Consider the following 19,386-nt stretch of genomic DNA (forward strand, 5'->3'; position numbering starts at 1 on the left):
TTTTGTTTGTTTACACTTTTTTTCTTGTGAAACGAAAATCCGAAATTCTGTAGAAGCACTTAGGCCGCCCTGAAAAGAAGGGTACGCCGGGCAAACAAGAACCCGAGTAGTGGGCAAACCCCTACTTACATTTGGCGCACAGCGCAAAACACACTGAAAAAAATATTTTCCTATTTTGGAAAATATTTTTTTCTTCCGGAGTGTGGGGTGCTTCTACTAAATAGAGGATTTTCGTAGAACAGTGGTGAGGTTTCTTCCGCAATATTGTTCCGCGGCCGTATTATTTATTTATTTACATTTTTTGGTGTATTTATTTGATTTTTTGCATTTTCCTTTTTTGTCCGAATTTGTGGATTGCTTGTTTGTGTTTGGTCTGCCGAACGAGTAGTTTGAAGGTTGTTTGTTGTTATTCGGTTGCGGTGGCCCATCGCCTTGAATTCTCAATCCGGTTTGAGACATTTTTGGAACAGCTTGATTTCCTGAAATTTTAAGGGAATCGTTAGTGGGCGAAAAATCGAAAATAATACCGTGTCAGTACTTACATGCTTTGTGTCTTGGTGATTTCTTCCAATATAGCGCAAGTTATGATGGCGTTGGAGAAATTCAACCAAGCGTGTGTGTTCATGCACGTCGATCATTTGCATTTCGATGAGCTGGATTTTGAGTTGCTATCTCGAAGCATTTTTATCTCTCCTGATTCGGATCTTTCGGGTGTCCAGCGGCAGCGGCGTCTTCGGGGAATTTTGTCGCATGAGCGGTCGTCTCGGAGGGAATTAGTTCGTAATTTCCGGGGTGATGTGGGTGAAGAAAAGGAGATCTGCCTTGGTAAATTACTAACAATCAAGGAAGATCTCCAGTACCGGTGCCCAAACAAGGAGATTTACCGAACACGGTTGCTTCATTTGGGGTCTAGGCTCCAGGTTATCAGAAATTATGCGGCAGGGGAGGTTAACCAGGAAATTTCGGGGTTGCTGGAGGAAGTTCTAGCAGTTTATGCCAGTCATTTCAGTGACGAACAGGCAGCACTTCCTCCCGACAACCAAGAAGGGGAGGATGGAGAAATTTTGGGAGATTTGCTGAGTACAGACGTACCTGCAATTCCACAGGGATCCAATCCTTCCGATAACGAAGGATCTCTTTCTAAACAGCTCGTAGGAGACGACCTGTTGCGTGTCTTGTGCGAGATGAGGGACGAGATTCGACAATTGCGACAGCAATCCGACGATAATAGAGCCCTAGCTTCTCAGGGGTCTGATGCTTTTTCAAAAGCTACTGAAACGCTAATGGGTGGGATTGCTTCACTGACAACAATTTCGTCAGTTTTGAGAAAGACGGTTCAAGAAGTTGTCTCACTTCGTGAATCCGTCAGTGAACTTCGGGCACTAGTACATCAGAAGGAAAGTACTCCCGAGATGGATCTGCAGACCGATCTGGAAGATTTGCGTTTGATGGACGTACCCGATTCATTTGATGCACCAGAGATTCTTCGCCCAACACTGGCGCCCAGTCCCGATCAATTTGTGTTGAAGCGAGGATTCTCGGGTCAACAAAATCTATGTCCATCACTTCCTATCGAGAAACCGAAACAGAATACTGGATTCACAGCCCCGTACCAAACTCAGAACCAGCTTTACGTTCCTGAATTGACCGAACAGCTGGCGGGACCATCATATCCGAACTTTTCGATATCCACCCATGCGGGAAACGGATCGATGGTGGCCGCCAGGAATTACTCGCGAAACCCGCAACGCGTCGCTGATTGGAAGATTCGGAAGTATGCTGGAACTGATGAAGGAACTGGACTTAATGAGTTTTTGGACACCTGCACCGTAGCAAATTACGCTGCGTGTGAACAAATGTGCGAAGAAGAACTTTTCAATTCTGCGATGCATCTGTTCACTGGCAATGCTTTGACCTGGTATCAGGCTATGCGTGCGCAAAACCGGTTGTTTAACTGGAACCATCTTGTTTGCGAGCTCAAGGTAAATTTTGTTCATCCTGAACTTGATGCTACGCTCAAAATGAAGGCTCTCCAGCGCCGGCAGATGCGTAACGAATCTTTCCAGGAATACTTCCTGGAAATGGAAAAAATATTTCGTGCTATGACGGATCCAATGGCACCGAGCGAAAAACTCGACGTGCTCAAGCGGAACCTGAAAGCCGACTATAAACAAATGCTTATCCTCAGGCCAGTGAACACGCTTTCAGAATTGATGAGTCTTGGTAAATCGATCGACGCCTCCAAGACGCCGATTTATCAGAAAGTTTTCGGTTCTTCTCGGGAAGTTGCTGCTTATTCTGATAATCCACCACAAAATAAACAAAAACAAAGTAATCAAAACCAAAAGGGAGGTGGACAGAATAACGGCAACGCAAAATCCAAAACGTTTTGGAGCAAGAATGCCAAACCGGCAGGTCTTGATTCAAACAAGCCTCCTGACAACCAGAAAAAGAAACAGCAAGGGAATCAGGATGGCAAGAATCTCGAGGGAAATAATCAAAAACCGATCGAACCACCGCAGAAACCTATGATGTGCCTAGAATATTTGGTGGAAAAGCATCGTCCTCCAGTGCTCGGTGTCTGCTACAATTGTGGAGACAAAGGACACGAATATGAGGAATGCCGGAAACCAAGGCGGGTCTTCTGCATAGTGTGCGGATTTAAAGGTTTTGATGTTTCTCGTTGCCCTTACTGCCTAAAAAACGGGATCAGAACCAACTGAAGTCGCAGTTGGCAGTAAAACAGCGCTCCAAACAACAGCTCATTATTAATCCCCAGATTTACGACTGTTTTCGACCGGCTCGTGATGAGGACTATGAAAATTCGTTGTCTGTCGAAACCATCGTCCTTGACGACCCGTTCGATAACCGTCCATTTGCAATTGTCGCAGTGTACGGCAAATCCTTCAAAGCCTTGCTCGACAGTGGTAGTAACGCCACAATTATAACTAAAAAGCTATACCGAAAGTTTTCGAAAAGTCCGTTGAAAAGGTTGGAACGACCATTCGAACTACGTTCTGCAAATGGTCAATCCTTACCAATCATTGGACAAGCGTATCTCCCGTATACTTTTCAAAATTTGACAAAGGTCCTATGCACTCTTGTAGTAGAGCATCTGACCGTCAACTCCATTCTAGGTATGGACTTTTGGCGCGCCTTTGGGATTTCTCCTGAGATACAAAACTGTGCTCTGTTGAACTCAGGTCAGGAATCGGAAGACGACGAAGAAGATGAAGTACCGCGTGAGTCGATACTCACTTCGGAACAGTTAGCGCGCGTAGAAGAAGTAAAGAAGTGTTTCCAGGCAGTAGAGCCCGGAAAGCTAAACCCAACCTCATTCACAGAGCACAGGATTGTCATCAAAGATGAATTCCAAGGTGCGGCACCCGTTTGCCGATATCCTTATCACATGAGCCCAAAGAAACTGTCTAAGGTCTGGGAAGAAGTTGACCGATGGCGGTCTATGGGAATTATCGAGGAGTCTGATTCGGATTGGTCGCTTAATATTGTGGCGGTCACGAAACCAGACGACTCAATTCGCCTTTGTCTAGACGCTAGGCCTCTCAATGAGCGTACTGTACGAGATGCATACCCTCTGCCCCACCCTGGGCGAATATTGGGCGGCTTACCCAAGGCGAAGTACCTGTCTACTATAGACTTGAAGGAGGCCTTTCTCCAGGTACCCCTGGCCAAGGATAGTCGCAAATATACCGCTTTCAGTGTTCCCGGCAGGGGTATGTTCCAATTTACTCGTCTACCATTTGGTCTCGTCAACAGCCCCGCTACTCTGGCGCGACTGATGGACCAGGTTCTAGGACGAGGTAAATGGGAACCTTACGTTTTCGTCTACCTAGATGACATCATCGTGGTAAGCGAAACGTTCGAGCATCACATACAGTTGCTCAAAGCAGTGGCCGATTGTCTAGCAAGAGCCAACCTAACCATCAATTTGGAAAAATCCCGTTTTGGAGTCCCCGAACTAAAGTTTCTTGGTTATTTGTTGAATCGGGACGGACTCAAGGTCAATCCTGACAAAATTCAGCCGATTCTCGACTACGAGAGACCGGTTACCGTGACGAAACTTCGTCGTTTCCTCGGGATGTGCGGTTATTACCGCCGTTTCATTGATCGGTTCAGTGAGGTCACTGCTCCCTTGACCGATCTGCTCAAAACGAAAACCAAGAGCTTAGTTTGGAACTCCGAGGCAGAACTCGCGTTCCTTAAAATTAAGGAACTTCTAGTCACTCCTCCAGTTTTAGTCCCACCAGACTTCTCCAAAGAATTCATTCTTCAGACAGACGCTAGTGACGTAGCAGTCGCTGCTGTTCTGGTGCAGGAGTATCCCGAGGGTGAGAAAGTAGTTGCTTACTTTTCGCACAAACTGACCTCTCCCCAAAGGAACTATCATGCAACTGAAAAGGAAGGTCTGGCGGTGATAATGGCGGTTGAACACTTTCGAGGTTACTTGGAAGGTTATCATTTTCGACTGGTCACTGATTCGTCAGCGATTACATGGATACTGAAGACTAAATGGAAAACCAGTTCACGTTTGAGTCGTTGGAGTTTAGAATTGCAACTCTACGACATGTCTATTGAGCACCGGAAAGGCAAGGACAATGTCGTTCCAGATGCGTTATCCCGGGCCGTAGCAGCCGTTTCCGCTTTGTCCACCTCAGACTGGTACTGTTCCATGAAGTCCAAAGTTATCCAAAATCCTGACGACTATGCCGACTTCAAAGTACAAAATGATCAACTTTTCAAGTATGTAAACTCGAAAGTTGTTCCGTGCGACTCGCGGTTCAGTTGGAAACTCGTCCCAGCACCCGAGTTCCGTCAAGATTTGATTCAACGTACCCACGAAAATTTGCTTCACGTGGGATACGATAAAACGATCCACGAAGTGCAGTTACGATATTACTGGCCTCGTATGGGATCTGAAGTACGAAAGTTTATTCGAGAATGTGGGACGTGCAAGGAAATCAAAGCTCCTTTCGTCCCAGTCCAGCCCGAAATGGGTAAGTCGCGTGCGACTAATGCACCATGGCGAATGGTTTCTGTGGACTATATTGGTCCTCTTCAAAAAAGCAAACGTGGCAATCAACACTTGCTTGTCGTCCTCGACGTCTTCAGTAAGTACGTCATGTTAACCCCCGTTCGCAAAATCGCTAGTACGTCACTCTGTACGATACTGCGCGAACAGTGGTTCAATCGCCATGGCAGCCCGGAAATTCTGCTAAGCGACAATGCCTCCACTTTCACCTCGAAGGAGTTCAGTCAATTCATAAAAGAAACCAACGTCAAACATTGGCTGAACTCCCGCTATCATTCGCAGGCTAACCCAGTGGAGCGAACAAATCGCTCGATAAACACCGCAATCCGGGCATATGCTCGAACCGAGCAGCGCAACTGGGATGTCCACATCACCGATGTGGAGCGCATCCTAAATACTACCGTTCATTCCTCCACTGGGTTTAGTCCTCATTTCATTATACACGGGTGTGAAATGGCATCTGCCGATGACTTCAGCAGGATTTCCGGTGAGGGTGACCTAGAAACAAGACACCAACAGATAGACAAAATCCGGGAGATTGTGGTCAAAAATTTGGCAAAGGCAAGCGAGGGCATTCGACATCAGTACAACTTGCGTCATCGAAAGTTCTCCAAACCTTTTGAAACGGGACAAATGGTGTACCGTCGAAACATGAAGTTGTCGAATGCACTCGAGTCTTACAATGCTAAACTTGGACCACAATACTTACCGGCAAAAATTGTCTCAAAAAAAGGTGTATCCTCCTACGAGCTGGAGGATTTAGCAGGTAAAAATCTCGGAGTTTGGCCAGCAAATCTCCTTAAACCAGCATAAAAACTTTTCCGTGCCGTCTGTGGACTGACTATATGCTTTTATATGGATTACTCACTTGGGAGTTTTCCAAAAGCAGCCGTCAGTTCCCGACGGCAACAACACGGACTTTGGTCCGAATAAAAAAAAACAATAAACATTTCTCCGTCTTCTCTATTTTTATTGTGGAAGACCAACTCTGCCGCGAGAAGGTTCTTCAACACCTTCTTGCAATTTTTCAGAGCCACACTCTCGCAGTGTGGTAAACAAACACTCGCACGAAATATATGCTCCGGCCCCGATGACGACTACGGTAGGGTGGAATACTCTATTAAAAAAACACTAATCTTATACCGTGCCGTTCTCCCGGGCACCGGACGCATCTAAATACACTACCTGTCGTGTTCGGCAAACAAATACAAAAAAATTCTTTTGCGCCCCACTCGCGCAGTGAGGTAACCAAATTATCCACTAATTTGCTTTGCTCCGGCGGTCGAGACGGTTACGGTAAACAAAACTTTCTTACCAAACCAGTACCAGTTTTTGGTAGAAACAAAACGAACCTATCGTACCGTCTTTTCACCGCCGGATGCATACACATTCATTCAACATAAAAATTTTCAAAAACCCCTTTCTGTGGGGAACACTCGCACCTACGGGTGCACTAAATTATATAAAATCTCCTTGTTTGGAGCACAATCTCACAAGAAAATCACTACTCCCTTTTCCAACAGGGACACAACACTCGCGGAAATGGGTTTCCTGCGCGACTGCTACTCCGGAGCCGACCGTAAACGAAAAAAAAAACCGCGAATAAAAACAGTTTGCTAACCGATTTCGCGAACTGTTTTGTTTTTATTTACGATTTTGATGATTCATTCATCATATCGAATGGATCATCGATTTGACACTTTCCCCGATGTTCGCATCAATGCTCTGCATCATGCAGGTGTAGCCCGATTTGGATCAGAGTAGTGTGAGTGGAAGAGCGAACGGGGTAAAAAGCGCCTCGCGTCTTCGATTTCGAATCGAATAAAATTTCATTTCGCATAATTTTGGGTTTGTGGTTAAACCTGGGGTGGTTCGTTTTATTCCAGCGGGAATCATTTTGATCTGTTTAAATTATGCGAAAGACATTCTTTGGTCCCTCTCAAACGTTTCTTTTGCCATATACGAAGCGTTTTGAGGCGAAAAGGGACGAATAAACAAACATTTTGTCCGGAATGTCTGCGAGTGGGAGAAATGATGACGTGTTAAGCGGTATTGTATGAGAGAATGTATGAGTGTGGAATCGAACAGAGTGAATGAATGCATGTGTGAATGATAAGATAAGATTGTTTTGGGGTCAATTCGAAGTGCTTATCGGAATGTGAATGATCGAGCAGGCCAGTGATTGAGGATGAATGAATGGGATTGTATGAATGTATTTGGATTGAATCCCCTACACAGGTGTGTAGTACTGGTATCGTAAGGACACGTAAGACATTTCTGGACAGTCGATGATAAAACAAACAAAATAATGCCGACAACCGTTCCCCTGCAAGTTGGAACATTGAAAATTGTCAATGTCACTTGCAGAATTTTAGGAATATCGAGTTGTTACCGATCTTGTTTTCGGATTGGATTTAGGGTTCAACCCATAACCGAATAATGACGATGGCTGATAGCCTCTCGCTTCGCGTATGCTGTCAGTATTATCAGGCCAAACACAGGCAAACTTTTCACCAATGAGGACAACCGGTCGATTAATTTTTTGATGAATTTTGATAAATTGCGGAAGAAATAATTAGGTGTAGTTAGTTTTTCTTTGTTTATTTATTTATTTATTCATTTCGTTCATTATTATTGTATCGGTGTTAGGTGTTAGTTTAGAAAAAAAAATTGTTGCCAATTTTTTTTCCACCCGGTGTGGGCGAGATTGTAACCCGCCAGGGTAACAATTTTGCACTGGGTGGAAATATACCCTTTTTTTGCGTATACACTCCGTAGAGTGTATTGTTTACGTAAAATTATGCTCACCGCTGTTCGGTACCGTTCACATTTAGTTGTAAATTTTTGTTCATTTTCGCGTTTGTGAACGGTTTTATTCGTACAGATAGGTTAGATAATTTTTGTTTTACGTTTGTGAATTAGTAACATAGGGTTTAGGTAGGTCTCCGTTCTCCTCTCGCTGTAAAAGTGATTGCTAACTATGCTGTACCATGGCAATGACAGCTATGCGGCGGTGTGTTTTTTGGTGGTTGTTCGGTGGAGTGAAAAAGGCGGCCATCGAGATAGACAGAAAGTGACGAACCACGGTTAAAGACAGACGTCGATTATTTTCGAAAAAGTTTACCGCCACAATAGCTTGTGAGCGAAGTGCGCGTGTGTGACGGAAGAGATTCCCGTCGAAATTGCCGGCCCGTGGTTCGGGCACAGTGAAGTCTACGGTGTCGGTTCGCCAATAGGGGTAAGCTAAGTGTAAAGGAGTGCTTTCGCTTCCCCGGCTAAATAATAAGGAACCACGACATCGACCGTTCTCGCTATAGAGGATAAGTCGAACGAGCCTAGCTCTCCTCTATAGCTAATAGCCAAGGAGAACGAAGCAGGGCGGACAAAGGTTCCCCCTGGGAAGTTTACTGTGGTAACTTCCGGGATCGTTTACGGCGAGTAGACGATCCGGCGATTCGTCGCCAACGTCGCTAGGGAGGTTCCAACAAAGGAGCCAAGCTCACCTCCCTAGCTAAACGCCAAGGACCGCTGCCGGAGCAGCCAACGCCATTCCGGGAGAACTCGGCCGTTGTAGTCCCGGTCGGTCGGAAGAAACCGCCCGTCTTTCCCGCCAACAGCAGTAGCAGATCACCAGCAGCACCAGCAGTTGAGAGAGTAGCGGAGAATAAAAATCGGTAAATTTAATAATTTATTTTGTTTGTTTACACTTTTTTTCTTGTGAAACGAAAATCCGAAATTCTGTAGAAGCACTTAGGCCGCCCTGAAAAGAAGGGTACGCCGGGCAAACAAGAACCCGAGTAGTGGGCAAACCCCTACTTACACCCGGGTTTGCGCATTCCGTTCAAAGTTTGTATGGGATTTTATATGGGGAAATCAATTATTTTGCATTTACGTTAATAAAGATCGCTATTTCACTCAATATGAAAAATCATCTTTATAAAACTATAGTTCAAACCATAGTTAATAACTTTGTCGAAGACCGTAACTAGCTACGAGTTTTCAAAAATTAGTTATAACGATTTTAAAACTTATGGTAAAATCCAAATGCTGAAATTGATTACTTTTTTTAACACTGTCGGTGCACCACCGGCATCGACATTAAAAACTTAAATAAATGAGAATATATTCATCGCAGAGACTTGGTACCTTTGAATAAAATGTTCAGAATGAATTTCTGAATATCATAGACGTAGTCAGAAAATGAAAAGAAGAGGGGGGCATGTGTACTCCCCAGTCCCTTTTTAGATTATTTTGTATAAGACAAAAAATCATTACGTCCTTGAAAATGTCAACGACTGAACTTTCTTAATATTTTGATAGACCCAAATATGAATCATACTACAATCTTTGTTGTGGGAAATAACAATTTACAATATTTAGAATTTACACCTAAAAATTTATGTATTGTTTTTGCTTGGGGCAAAAACTAACTCAGGTCTGGAAATCGCATTGGGTTCTAACCTGAAGTATAATTATTTTTCGCCAACATCACCTCTGTTTTGCGTGAACCTAACTCAATTTCATCAAAAAACGCTTGTTTGAAATAACTATCCTGGTTTCGTTGCTAGATTCTCAAACGAAAACGTCAATACAAACAGTTCCGAGACTCCAAGGAATCTAAGGATATTATTTTTTTAAAATTTTTGACTTTGAAAAGCTAAGAAATGGGGTTTTAAAATATGTAAAACTTATAAAACGCTGTACCGTTTTAAATGAGATAACAGTAGAGCCCTTTAATAGTAACACTCAAACACGTAAGAGCTTGAGCTTGACCTTGTGCGACCACCCCTGGCTGCTACTCCGTTATCGATCGGGACTAGCTGAAGTTGCACAGGGAATCAGTAGATAATTATGCTTGGGACTAGCGAAACATCTTTCAATGTGCAACTCCTGGTAATCCTAAAGTGTTTCTGATCAATACCGGCGCCGGCCAGGCCCGAACGTAGATCGCGGATGGAAAGGGAAGGAATTGTTAGTCCGATACTTGCTTTTGCTAGAGGCCGTATATACTACTGCGCACTCCACAAGTATCACGGGAGGAGGATATTTTTGTTAGTAGAGTATAGAAGTTGGATATACTTCTTCTTTACCGCCCCAGAGAGGTGATTCCACTACCTGGACTAGATATCGATCCACCAATTTCATGGACCGAGGACCAACGGCTCTACTTCCCTTCTGAAGGAAGACGTGGCCACAGATTTTTTGACCTCAGAAAAATCTCAACGACCTCGGCTGGAATTGAACCCAGGCCTGGAATGAGTGGCGCTCACGCTTACCACTCAACCACCGGCACCGTTAGTAGCACTCAACCACGTAAGATTAATTTTTAATTCGGCGGTTTTTTTAGCATAGTTTGTCCTAAAAGATTGTTCTTGGGTCTTCAAAATGATAGCTGAAACGTTTAATAAAGTCCAGCATACTATTTGCTTTGTTTATTGTTGTATTGTAATGTTCCACAAATGTGAGGTTGGAATCTGAGATTACGCCTAGATCTCGCAGAATTTTACATTTTCTACAAGTTGGTTTCCTAAGTATATGTCTGTGGGGCTACTTGAAGTTTTTCTGCTGAAGATTATTTAGATAAATTTAAATATATTAAGTTGGAGAAGACTTTTGCTTTTTGTGAGGAATAGATTGATTTTGTTTTGGAATACTTCGGCCGTCTTTGACATTTTTTATTTCCATGAAAAGTATCATGTCATCTGCATAAGTACCTTTAGATGTTTGAGTACAAAGGTAATGTCATTTACGTAGAAAATAAAAAGAAAAGGGCCCAAGTGGGAACCCTGGGCTACGCCAGAAGTGACAGGAATTTGTTCCGAGAGTATATTCTGAAAGCGAACTTTTTGTTCACGTTTCGCTAAATATGAATTAAAGAATTTGTACATTAAAAAAATCTAAATAGCCTGTGCTGTCAGTCGAAGAATTTCTATTATTTGTGATATATTTTTCCTACTGTAGGCATTAGGTTTAAAAAAGTTATTTTACTTTTAAATTTTTTAATTTAATTGTATGATATCTATTTTTCAGGATAATATGTGATCTCACCTAGATGTTTACTTTTTCAATTTACAAAAAAATATCTATCTATGGTACTGGTGAACATCTAATGGATTTATAAGAAAAATGAAGACAAACAAAAACTTCTGAGCAACTCCGCGAATCAAGTAGAACAAAGAAAATAACCTACCTATAGGAAAAAAATTAATAATACTTTTCTGGGTTTGTAAGTGGTCCAAAATACATTTAGGAAACATAGTTAGGAAAAAAAATATTTTTTTTTTGTAAATCAGTGCTATGTATTTCTGGAAATATTCTGCCAATGGGCGTAGTTTGCTAAACATAATATGGAAGAATAGCTTATAAGCGATATTGAGGCATGTTATGTCTCGATAATTATCACAGTCGAGTCTGTAGATAAGCCAGATGAGGCCTTCCAACCATTCCGAATGCAGTTTTTTCCATCGATATTCACGATCACGTGGTGGATCATTTCGTGCCGGTTTTCAACTCCCGAGTATCATTTTACACTGCCTCTAGAATGGTAGTCCATAATTCTCCACCCTTATATCATGATCACCTTTTTCAGTGTCTCTCAGTTAATTACACTGTTCCAACATATAGCCAGTATGAGCAATAAGCTTCTAGTCTTATTTTCCTCATCTGTTGTTGGCATTCCTCAAAACATTTTGTCCTGAAGGCGGAGTTATATATCTCATGCTTTCCATGAAATAAAAAATTGAACATGTGTTTTTTGATATTCTCTACTAAACTATGTTTATTAATACTTTTTTCAGTTTCCTAAAGCAATGATAAAGCCATTAGGAACAGGTTTAATAGTTATGTGTCCAACAAAAAAACACCTTTAACAGGCCAACGAGGGTACCCGGGTACCCACAAATTGAAATGCTCATAACTATGGCTTCCTTTAACCGATTTGGACACTTTTAGATGTTTTGGATTCAGGAACGCGTCCACTTTTTGATTCTGTACAATAGAACCGGAATAATGGATCTGGTTTTTGGTAATCCGGATTTTCCGGAGTAATGTTCCAGTACTAGAACATGATTTGTAAATTTTAATAATGTTCTGGCAATATGAATATTAAAACTCTTCAAATTGTCTCGGAAGTCTGTTTTTTATTGTTTCGGGACCCTATGGCAATTTGAAAAATGGAATTGGAATGGAATGGCCATTCACGGCCCCACGGGAACCTGCTCCGGAATGTCCGTTCCGGGGTCAAATCACCAAATAATTCCAAAACCACGAGATACAGCCTACTGATGCAGTTCCGAGAATTTTGATACCCATATTGCTAGTATTCCATTGAAGTTTGCAAATAGTACCCCAGCACTGGAACCTGCATCCGGAAACCCAGATTCCCGGGAATCGAATGAAGTGACCCGATTCATTTTTACCAAGTCCAAAAGTGGATGAGTTCCTGAATCCAAAACGGCCAAAAGTATCGAAATCGGTTGAACATTACCTTAGTTATGGGCATTTTAGTTTTGTGGGTACCTGGGTACCCACGTCGGCCTGTTACGTAGTAAAAAAATTCAGGAGCCCCTCCTCACTCCCACGCTTACTATATCAACAATATTATAAACCCAAAAGATTGACTTAGTAAAGTTCTTAGATGTCACAAAGTTTCAATTTCCAGCTATGGATAAAACATAGGAATTTAATTAATTGAAACTTAAAAAGGTACCCGGGTACCGCGTCGGACACACAACGGTTAAAATCTTCCGGACTAATCTAAAGCCTCCTCTAGCCCCCGTAGCGCACGCCAAAGCTTCTTTTTTACAGAAATTGTTTTGAATTGCGGTTAATTTTCGAGAAAAAAATTGGGGTTATTAAGATTAGTTGGATCATCTTATTTTCTTAGTTTAAATCACTTTGAGGTTTCACCTCGATTCTTTCTCATTATTTTTGTAAAATGGACCAGTATAATTCTCAGCAAACATTTGATTGGGGCTTATAGGCCACAATCTACTTTGAGTGAAAATGCCGAACAAACGGTTGCTCGCCAATCACAGATGTTGGTAGGAAACAAAAGATAAAAGTTTTCTCTTTCATTAAGTGATGTAAACTGTGTTCGGCCAGTAACGATTTGTCCGGAATTTGGCTTCAAAGATAATTTTGACAGTTATTTTTTACGCCGCAATCATATATTTGTCGAGAATTCTGTTGTCACTAATTTTCACAACTTTTTCGAACCCCCTGAATACGCCACTGCTAAAACAGCTCATCACGTTCGTTCGAAGACGAAGTATGATGTATGATGCCGATAGTCAGGTAGGCATATCTCAGCTCTTAGCCAACCCAAAGCCAGCCAAGCTAAGCCAGTCTCTGTTGTAGATAGAAAAAAAAACACTGAAACAGATTATTGAAGCCACTAATGTTAATGTTTTTCTTTTCTTTGCTGATTTCATTGTTAACCGTTTGTATCTTTCCTTCTCATTGACAGAAGTGCTGCCACCGTTGGATCGACACTTTTTTCCCACTTTTGCCTGGGTCTGGTCGAGAAAACAAACTACTACAGTGAAGATCGAAGCAAGCGCGTGCGAAACCCTGGCTACGAATCGCGCTGATAAAGGAGAGGAGTAAAAAGATGGATTGAGTGTTGAATGACCGTTCGAAAACTTATATGTAGAGATCGAAAGTGTTTTTTTTGTTATCTTTGTGAAGCAGTGCTATAGAGGATCTACCGAGTGTGATCGATATTCGACTCCGAACCGGTTCAGTGAAAGCTGTGATTTGGACAGTCTCAGATTCCAGAAAAATCGCGGAAGTGGTACGTGCGAACCTAAAATGACGATGCTGTTCTACTGTTTGGCGCTGGCGATGGTCCAGTTCCCGTTGACAAATGGTAAGTTGCCGCAAATCTGTTCGTTATTTTCTTTTTCACATTTCTATCTACGAGAAGTTTAAGTGGAATTCGATGTGTACTCAGCATCTATCAAAAAGAAATATCTTGCCACACGACGACAACGACAACGACGACGACCGCGATGACAATCCGGACATATGAACCATTTGCTGACTATCGGAAAGCGATAATCCTCATCTCTGCTTGGGTTTTCGGTTTTTTTTCTTTGATTGTGGGTTCCCCCATGTTGGTTTTCAGTTTCTGAGGCATGCTGGTTCTATTCAGATTCTGACTCGATACGGTTGTGGAGTTTCTGTCAGCAGCCGGCAGAGCTGTTGTTTTATTTTGATGCTTCAGCGTCGGTGTTTATTTTATCTCGACTCGGATTCGAAGTCAGTTCATACACAGAAATGGATGCAAAACAAACATGCAGTGCAGCGTGTGCGATATAGTACGACGACGGGTTCGTGGATGACGGGAAATTTGTGCAAGTATGAATGTTTCCGATTTATTATGTTGCTTCGCATGCAACTAATAAAAATCAGAATTTCGTTGTTATTTAAAAACTTCCACAGTTGTCTTCATATAGTTGACACATTTTTCGTTGCAGCTTCGGTTCGGGTAAGTTCGCTACGCCTGGTTGCTCTTAAGTACCGTAAACCGGGGTGACATGGATCACTTTTTGAAGTAATCATTACATATTTTTAGACGCAACACATTTTTTTCAAGTTTAATATTTTTAAACCATGTACTGATGTATGGAGAACAACATTGGATGGTTTTACCTAAAATTCTCCTCTTCCAGCTATTTTTCCAAAAATGTTTCAAATCGAAGTCCGTTTTCGTATTCCGGGGTGACTTTGATAACTTGCATGTTCACCCACATTAAGTTATTGATGTCAATGTTTTTCATTCAAATGTTTGTATAAACTAATTCTCATTGTTAAATGGATGTTAATTGGTATTATACAAAGCATTTCAATATACTGTAGTATTCGAGTAACAAAAATTCGTATAATTTGTGTCCAACTAGAATAAAAGATTCTGAAACCCTTTAAAACTGCTAAAATTGTTTTATTTTAGTGCTTTATCAATGTATAAAAAGTTTCATCCATTTGAACACGTTTGACTACTGAACAATAAAAAATGTTGCGAATTTTAGCTTGAAATAATTGCCAATTAGTTTCACAAAAAAATGTGTTTAAAATAAGCAAACTCTTAAGAATAAATTTGGCACATCCCACTCTAATGAAAAATAAAAACTCGCTTGTAATTTATTACTCTTGCTCAAATCTGAGATTTATTTGTTTTATAAAAAATAGACACTTTACGAAGCTTCTTAAAAATAAGGTAAAGTCAAATTTCGGTTTTTGTAAAAATCATTTCAAATCAAAATGATTCGGTAGACTATTCTGGTTTAATAAGCGATCTACGAAAAAAGTTTCGTCACCCCGGTTTACGGTAAACAGAATGCTTTACAGGTAAAGAAAGCTTTCACGTGAATGGCGAACGAAAGGTTCGAAATGCGAGATTTTCCATGATTGTGCGCAATGAAATTGTTGCGTCCATTCTCGCTTGAGCATAATAAGAAACTATTGGATTATCCTAAGGAAACTGAGAGCCGAACGATTAAAAAGTTATAGAAACTTACATAACTGCTCGCAAAGTGTATTTGAAGCATCAGAGTGGAACCGCTTATCATTAACTGCACTTTCCGAATAGCCCAAGATAAGCAGCCTAACGAAAATCAAGACTGATCCCAAAATCCTTGTTTGAAAAATTGATACTAACCGCTGTTCTGTTACAGAATTCCCTCTTCGCCAATCCTACAAATTATTTGGTCAGATGAACGATGAAACAGATGCGAAAGATCATCATGGAGCTCAGTTTTTACAAGGCTCCTGCTCACGACTTGTTTTCTTGGCGGATTCATGTTTGTTTTGACGAAAAAGAATTCTAGTTTGGCAAGGGGTCTGTTCCTGTGGCAAGAAAATCAGCGTTTTTTGTTACCGCTAAGACTACGAATTTGACAGTGGATGTGGTGCCATACCAAAAAGATTTCACTCTTTAAATAAAGACCCATGATGGTCTAGTTACGTTTTTGCCTAGGATCTAGCCAGTCACCATTGTAGCAAGGACGGACGACAATGATTCAACGACAATGGACCACAGCTCATCCTAAAAGAGCAGAATATTATAGCGGAATATAATGAATATTAAACTATGTTTTCTTCGAAACAAAGACGAATGAATTGTTTCTGTTAGTTCCCAAGCAACACGTGCAACTTGCCGCGGTTTGTTGCATAACCGTAAACTTTTGCTGGTGCGCTTTTTCAGTTGCTAAATCAGTTGAATAATGGTTTATGTACGTTTCTTTTCAACAAGTTTTGTTGTAGAAACTGCTACTCAACAAGCGGTGCTGCTCGGATTCTGACGAATTTCGCGCCATCTCGAAGAAATGTTGGCAGCACCCTCTCCGATTTTAATGCAACTTTCTGTACATGACAACTTTGTCACAAAAAGTCACTTTGCATACTTTATTTTTCCAAAAATGATCTAGACTGCCTTTTGAAAAGGGTCAAACTTTTTTTTACTATTTTTTTCAAATGGCTGTAGTCTAAACATGACCAATCCTACAAAAAATGTTGCAGGAGTGATTTTCACAAAATTAGTCAAATTTTTGAAAAACGATATTGAAAAAATTGTTCATCGACACTACACTGAACAAAATCGATTTTAAAAATGTTGGGCATCATCTCAGAATCCAATTTCCCAATTGCTAGTTGCCTGATACATACAAAAAGTATCAGTAACGAATTTGGTATAGCATCTTGGACATGACTAAAACGAGGCCGAAGAGATTCGTTTCGTCCATCTGGTACTAGAATACTTAGAGCACGACCAGACAACATGTTTAATATCGCGATAAACGCCACCACAAGCGCAGAGACCGCTCTTCACGACCTCAATACTCCGGTGATGGGCCGTTTATGTATAACGATTGTACATGACCCGAAATATCACCCAAATGAAGTCATGACCCTCATCCATTCTCTTGGACCAAGGTTTGTTGATACCTTTGGGATTCCTTAACTTCCACCGCTCCACGAAATTTGCCAATTTTCGAGCGTCCTTCGAGAAGAAATAATTAAAAACTTCTAATGCCAAAATATCCATTTTCTCATTATCATTCTAATCCAAGTGTCCGTCTTCTCATTACCCGGAATGGAGCACTGCGAAAAAATTGAAACTAAGGTAATCTGCTATGATTTTTCAGATAAAGTACTCAAAAACTCCCATGTTTTCCCCAGGAAATACAAAGAGTGCTTTCCATGCTCCATCAAACGGAAAACATCCTGTAACTGTAACGATGTGGGCATGGCCGTTGATAGGTAAATATAAAACCATAAATTTTGTGGGGAGAATGTTTTTTTTTATTCATTTCGTTTATTTGATAGGCACAAATGCGTTAGCTTGGCGGTGCCAAATTCTTTTGTTTTTACATTTTGTATACTTTAAAACTAGGAGGTTACAATGTTGAAATATTTTTTTAAAAAAGAAAAATTTTACAGCTATCTTAAGACTAGAAATAAGATTCTATATACAAGAGAGGGGGCGAAAGATTTTTTTTATGAAAAAATTTTAAAACAAGGAATTCAATAGTAATAATTTTTAGGAAATATTTACAGTTATCTTAAAACTAACAATATAGTTTGGTAAACAAAAGGGGGAACAAATATTTATGAGAAAATTCGCTGGTGTTTTAAGACTAGGGATACAATTCTATTTACAAGATGGGGGACTGGGGAGAATGTTGGCAGCACAGCCTCTTTTATGATTTCACTCACCACTACTGTCATAATAATTAGCATAAAAGCGATGCATAGCTGTCATCATATAACGAAAGTGCCGTGCATTCCAATCTCAGGATGAATCGAATACACAACCTATGCCCTAGCCACCCGACGAAACATTGTTTCCTGATGATCTGTCCGTTATTCTGTCGACGGACCGGTGCCAATAATCGCGTTTTTCAGCTTTCATCAAGTTTTTCATTTGCATTTGTACAGTCGCGTATATTGGGAAAAATTCGGGTGATCCGACGTTCAAAAGTCCCTTTCGCGTATAATTCTAAGAAATCTCTGCCCACCCCCAGGTAGGAGAACACGGATGTTCGCGTCGGGTACTCGTTTCGTCTGATGCAAATGCATTGGGTAAAACGGGGGGGGGGGGGGGGGGTAAACTGAATTATAAGGACACTTGGGGGTTTTTGATGTCCCATGTGGAAAATCCTGCCAGTTTCTAAGATTACCGAGACCAGGAACCACTTACTTTGGTTTTGTAACAGCACCCTTCAAGGGACACTCTCAGGCCTTTACGAGGAAGCTTAGGAGAGAAAACTGATTTTCCTCTTTCCTCTTTTTATAGGCACATTCGAAGATGTTCCCACAATGAGATGGTCAGACTCTCGCTCTTTAGTGTCCAAGGAAACGTAGAATTTCGTCGTTGTCGGTGGCGTAGCGCTCAAAGTTTCATTTTGTCCCCATATAATTTTTATGCATTTTCCGTAGAAGTTTCCACAGCGTGCCTTGTTTCTACAACAAGTTGCTACAGGCCCAATTGTTTGCATCAAACAGAAGCTCATGCCTCGCGGCACAAAAAGGCGAACAGGTACACTAGCCCCGTCCAAAAGATGATAGTTTGGAAGAGCAGATTCGGTGAAAGGTTCGAAATTAGGCTGATGGAAAAGAAGTTGTTTTCAACTACTCCTTGATTTTTTCCTGAACGCAATTGCTTGCGAACCGGAATTTTCACTTACTGAAACAAAGGGTTATTAAAGGAGCGAACTCCATACTTCACAATTAAGGTCCCTGTTGCAGACTACGCCATCAATCTCTACTTCCCGTGCTGGTACATAGACAAGATACTTCTTCGTACACGGCCAAGTGGTTTTTAGTTAAATCTCGCATATATCGATAATGTTAAATGGCTCATCTTTGGCCTCATTCAAGTTTGTTATGAATAAATACCAAATTCGTTATTCTTTTTGCATGCATCAGGCAACAAGCTTTAGTTTTTGGTAAAAATGCACTGAAAAAATAAATTCAGTTTGGACAAGGAAATTGTTTTTTAAATAATTTTTTTTTCTTAAAAGTGCCCATAATTACCTATCGTGAAACAAAATTTCGTCCAAATCAAAGATGGTTTTTTGTAAATCGAATTTAAATTTTTAAAATCGATTTTTTCAGTATAGAAGTCGATGAAGAATTTTGTCAATATTTTTATTCAAAATTTTTTGAATAAAAATGTTGACTTAATTAATTTTGTGAAATTACTGTGACTCTTTTCAAAAGACAGTCTATATCATTTAAAAAAAACGAAGTTTGCAAAGCGGCTTTTTGTCCCATTCGAAAGGTGATTTCCTATTGAATGGCGTTCTCATATCTTCCAGTTAATTAGTTTTAGT

General features: G+C 41.0%; 1 protein-coding gene across 2 annotated transcripts in view; it reads left to right on the forward strand.

Annotated features, from left to right (window-relative positions):
• Positions 1-19,386, forward strand: part of LOC131693828 (roundabout homolog 2-like) — a 428,860-nt gene that overhangs the window by 85,751 nt on the left and 323,723 nt on the right. For both annotated transcript variants that reach the window (XM_058982022.1, XM_058982021.1), the window contains one exon: positions 13,518-13,919. In XM_058982022.1, coding sequence (XP_058838005.1) covers positions 13,862-13,919 — 58 coding nt within the window. In that variant the 5' untranslated portion in view covers positions 13,518-13,861. The remainder of the gene's footprint in view (positions 1-13,517; positions 13,920-19,386) is intronic.

Source organism: Topomyia yanbarensis, chromosome 3 (assembly GCF_030247195.1).
Source record: "Topomyia yanbarensis strain Yona2022 chromosome 3, ASM3024719v1, whole genome shotgun sequence".
Lineage (NCBI taxonomy): Eukaryota > Metazoa > Arthropoda > Insecta > Diptera > Culicidae > Topomyia > Topomyia yanbarensis.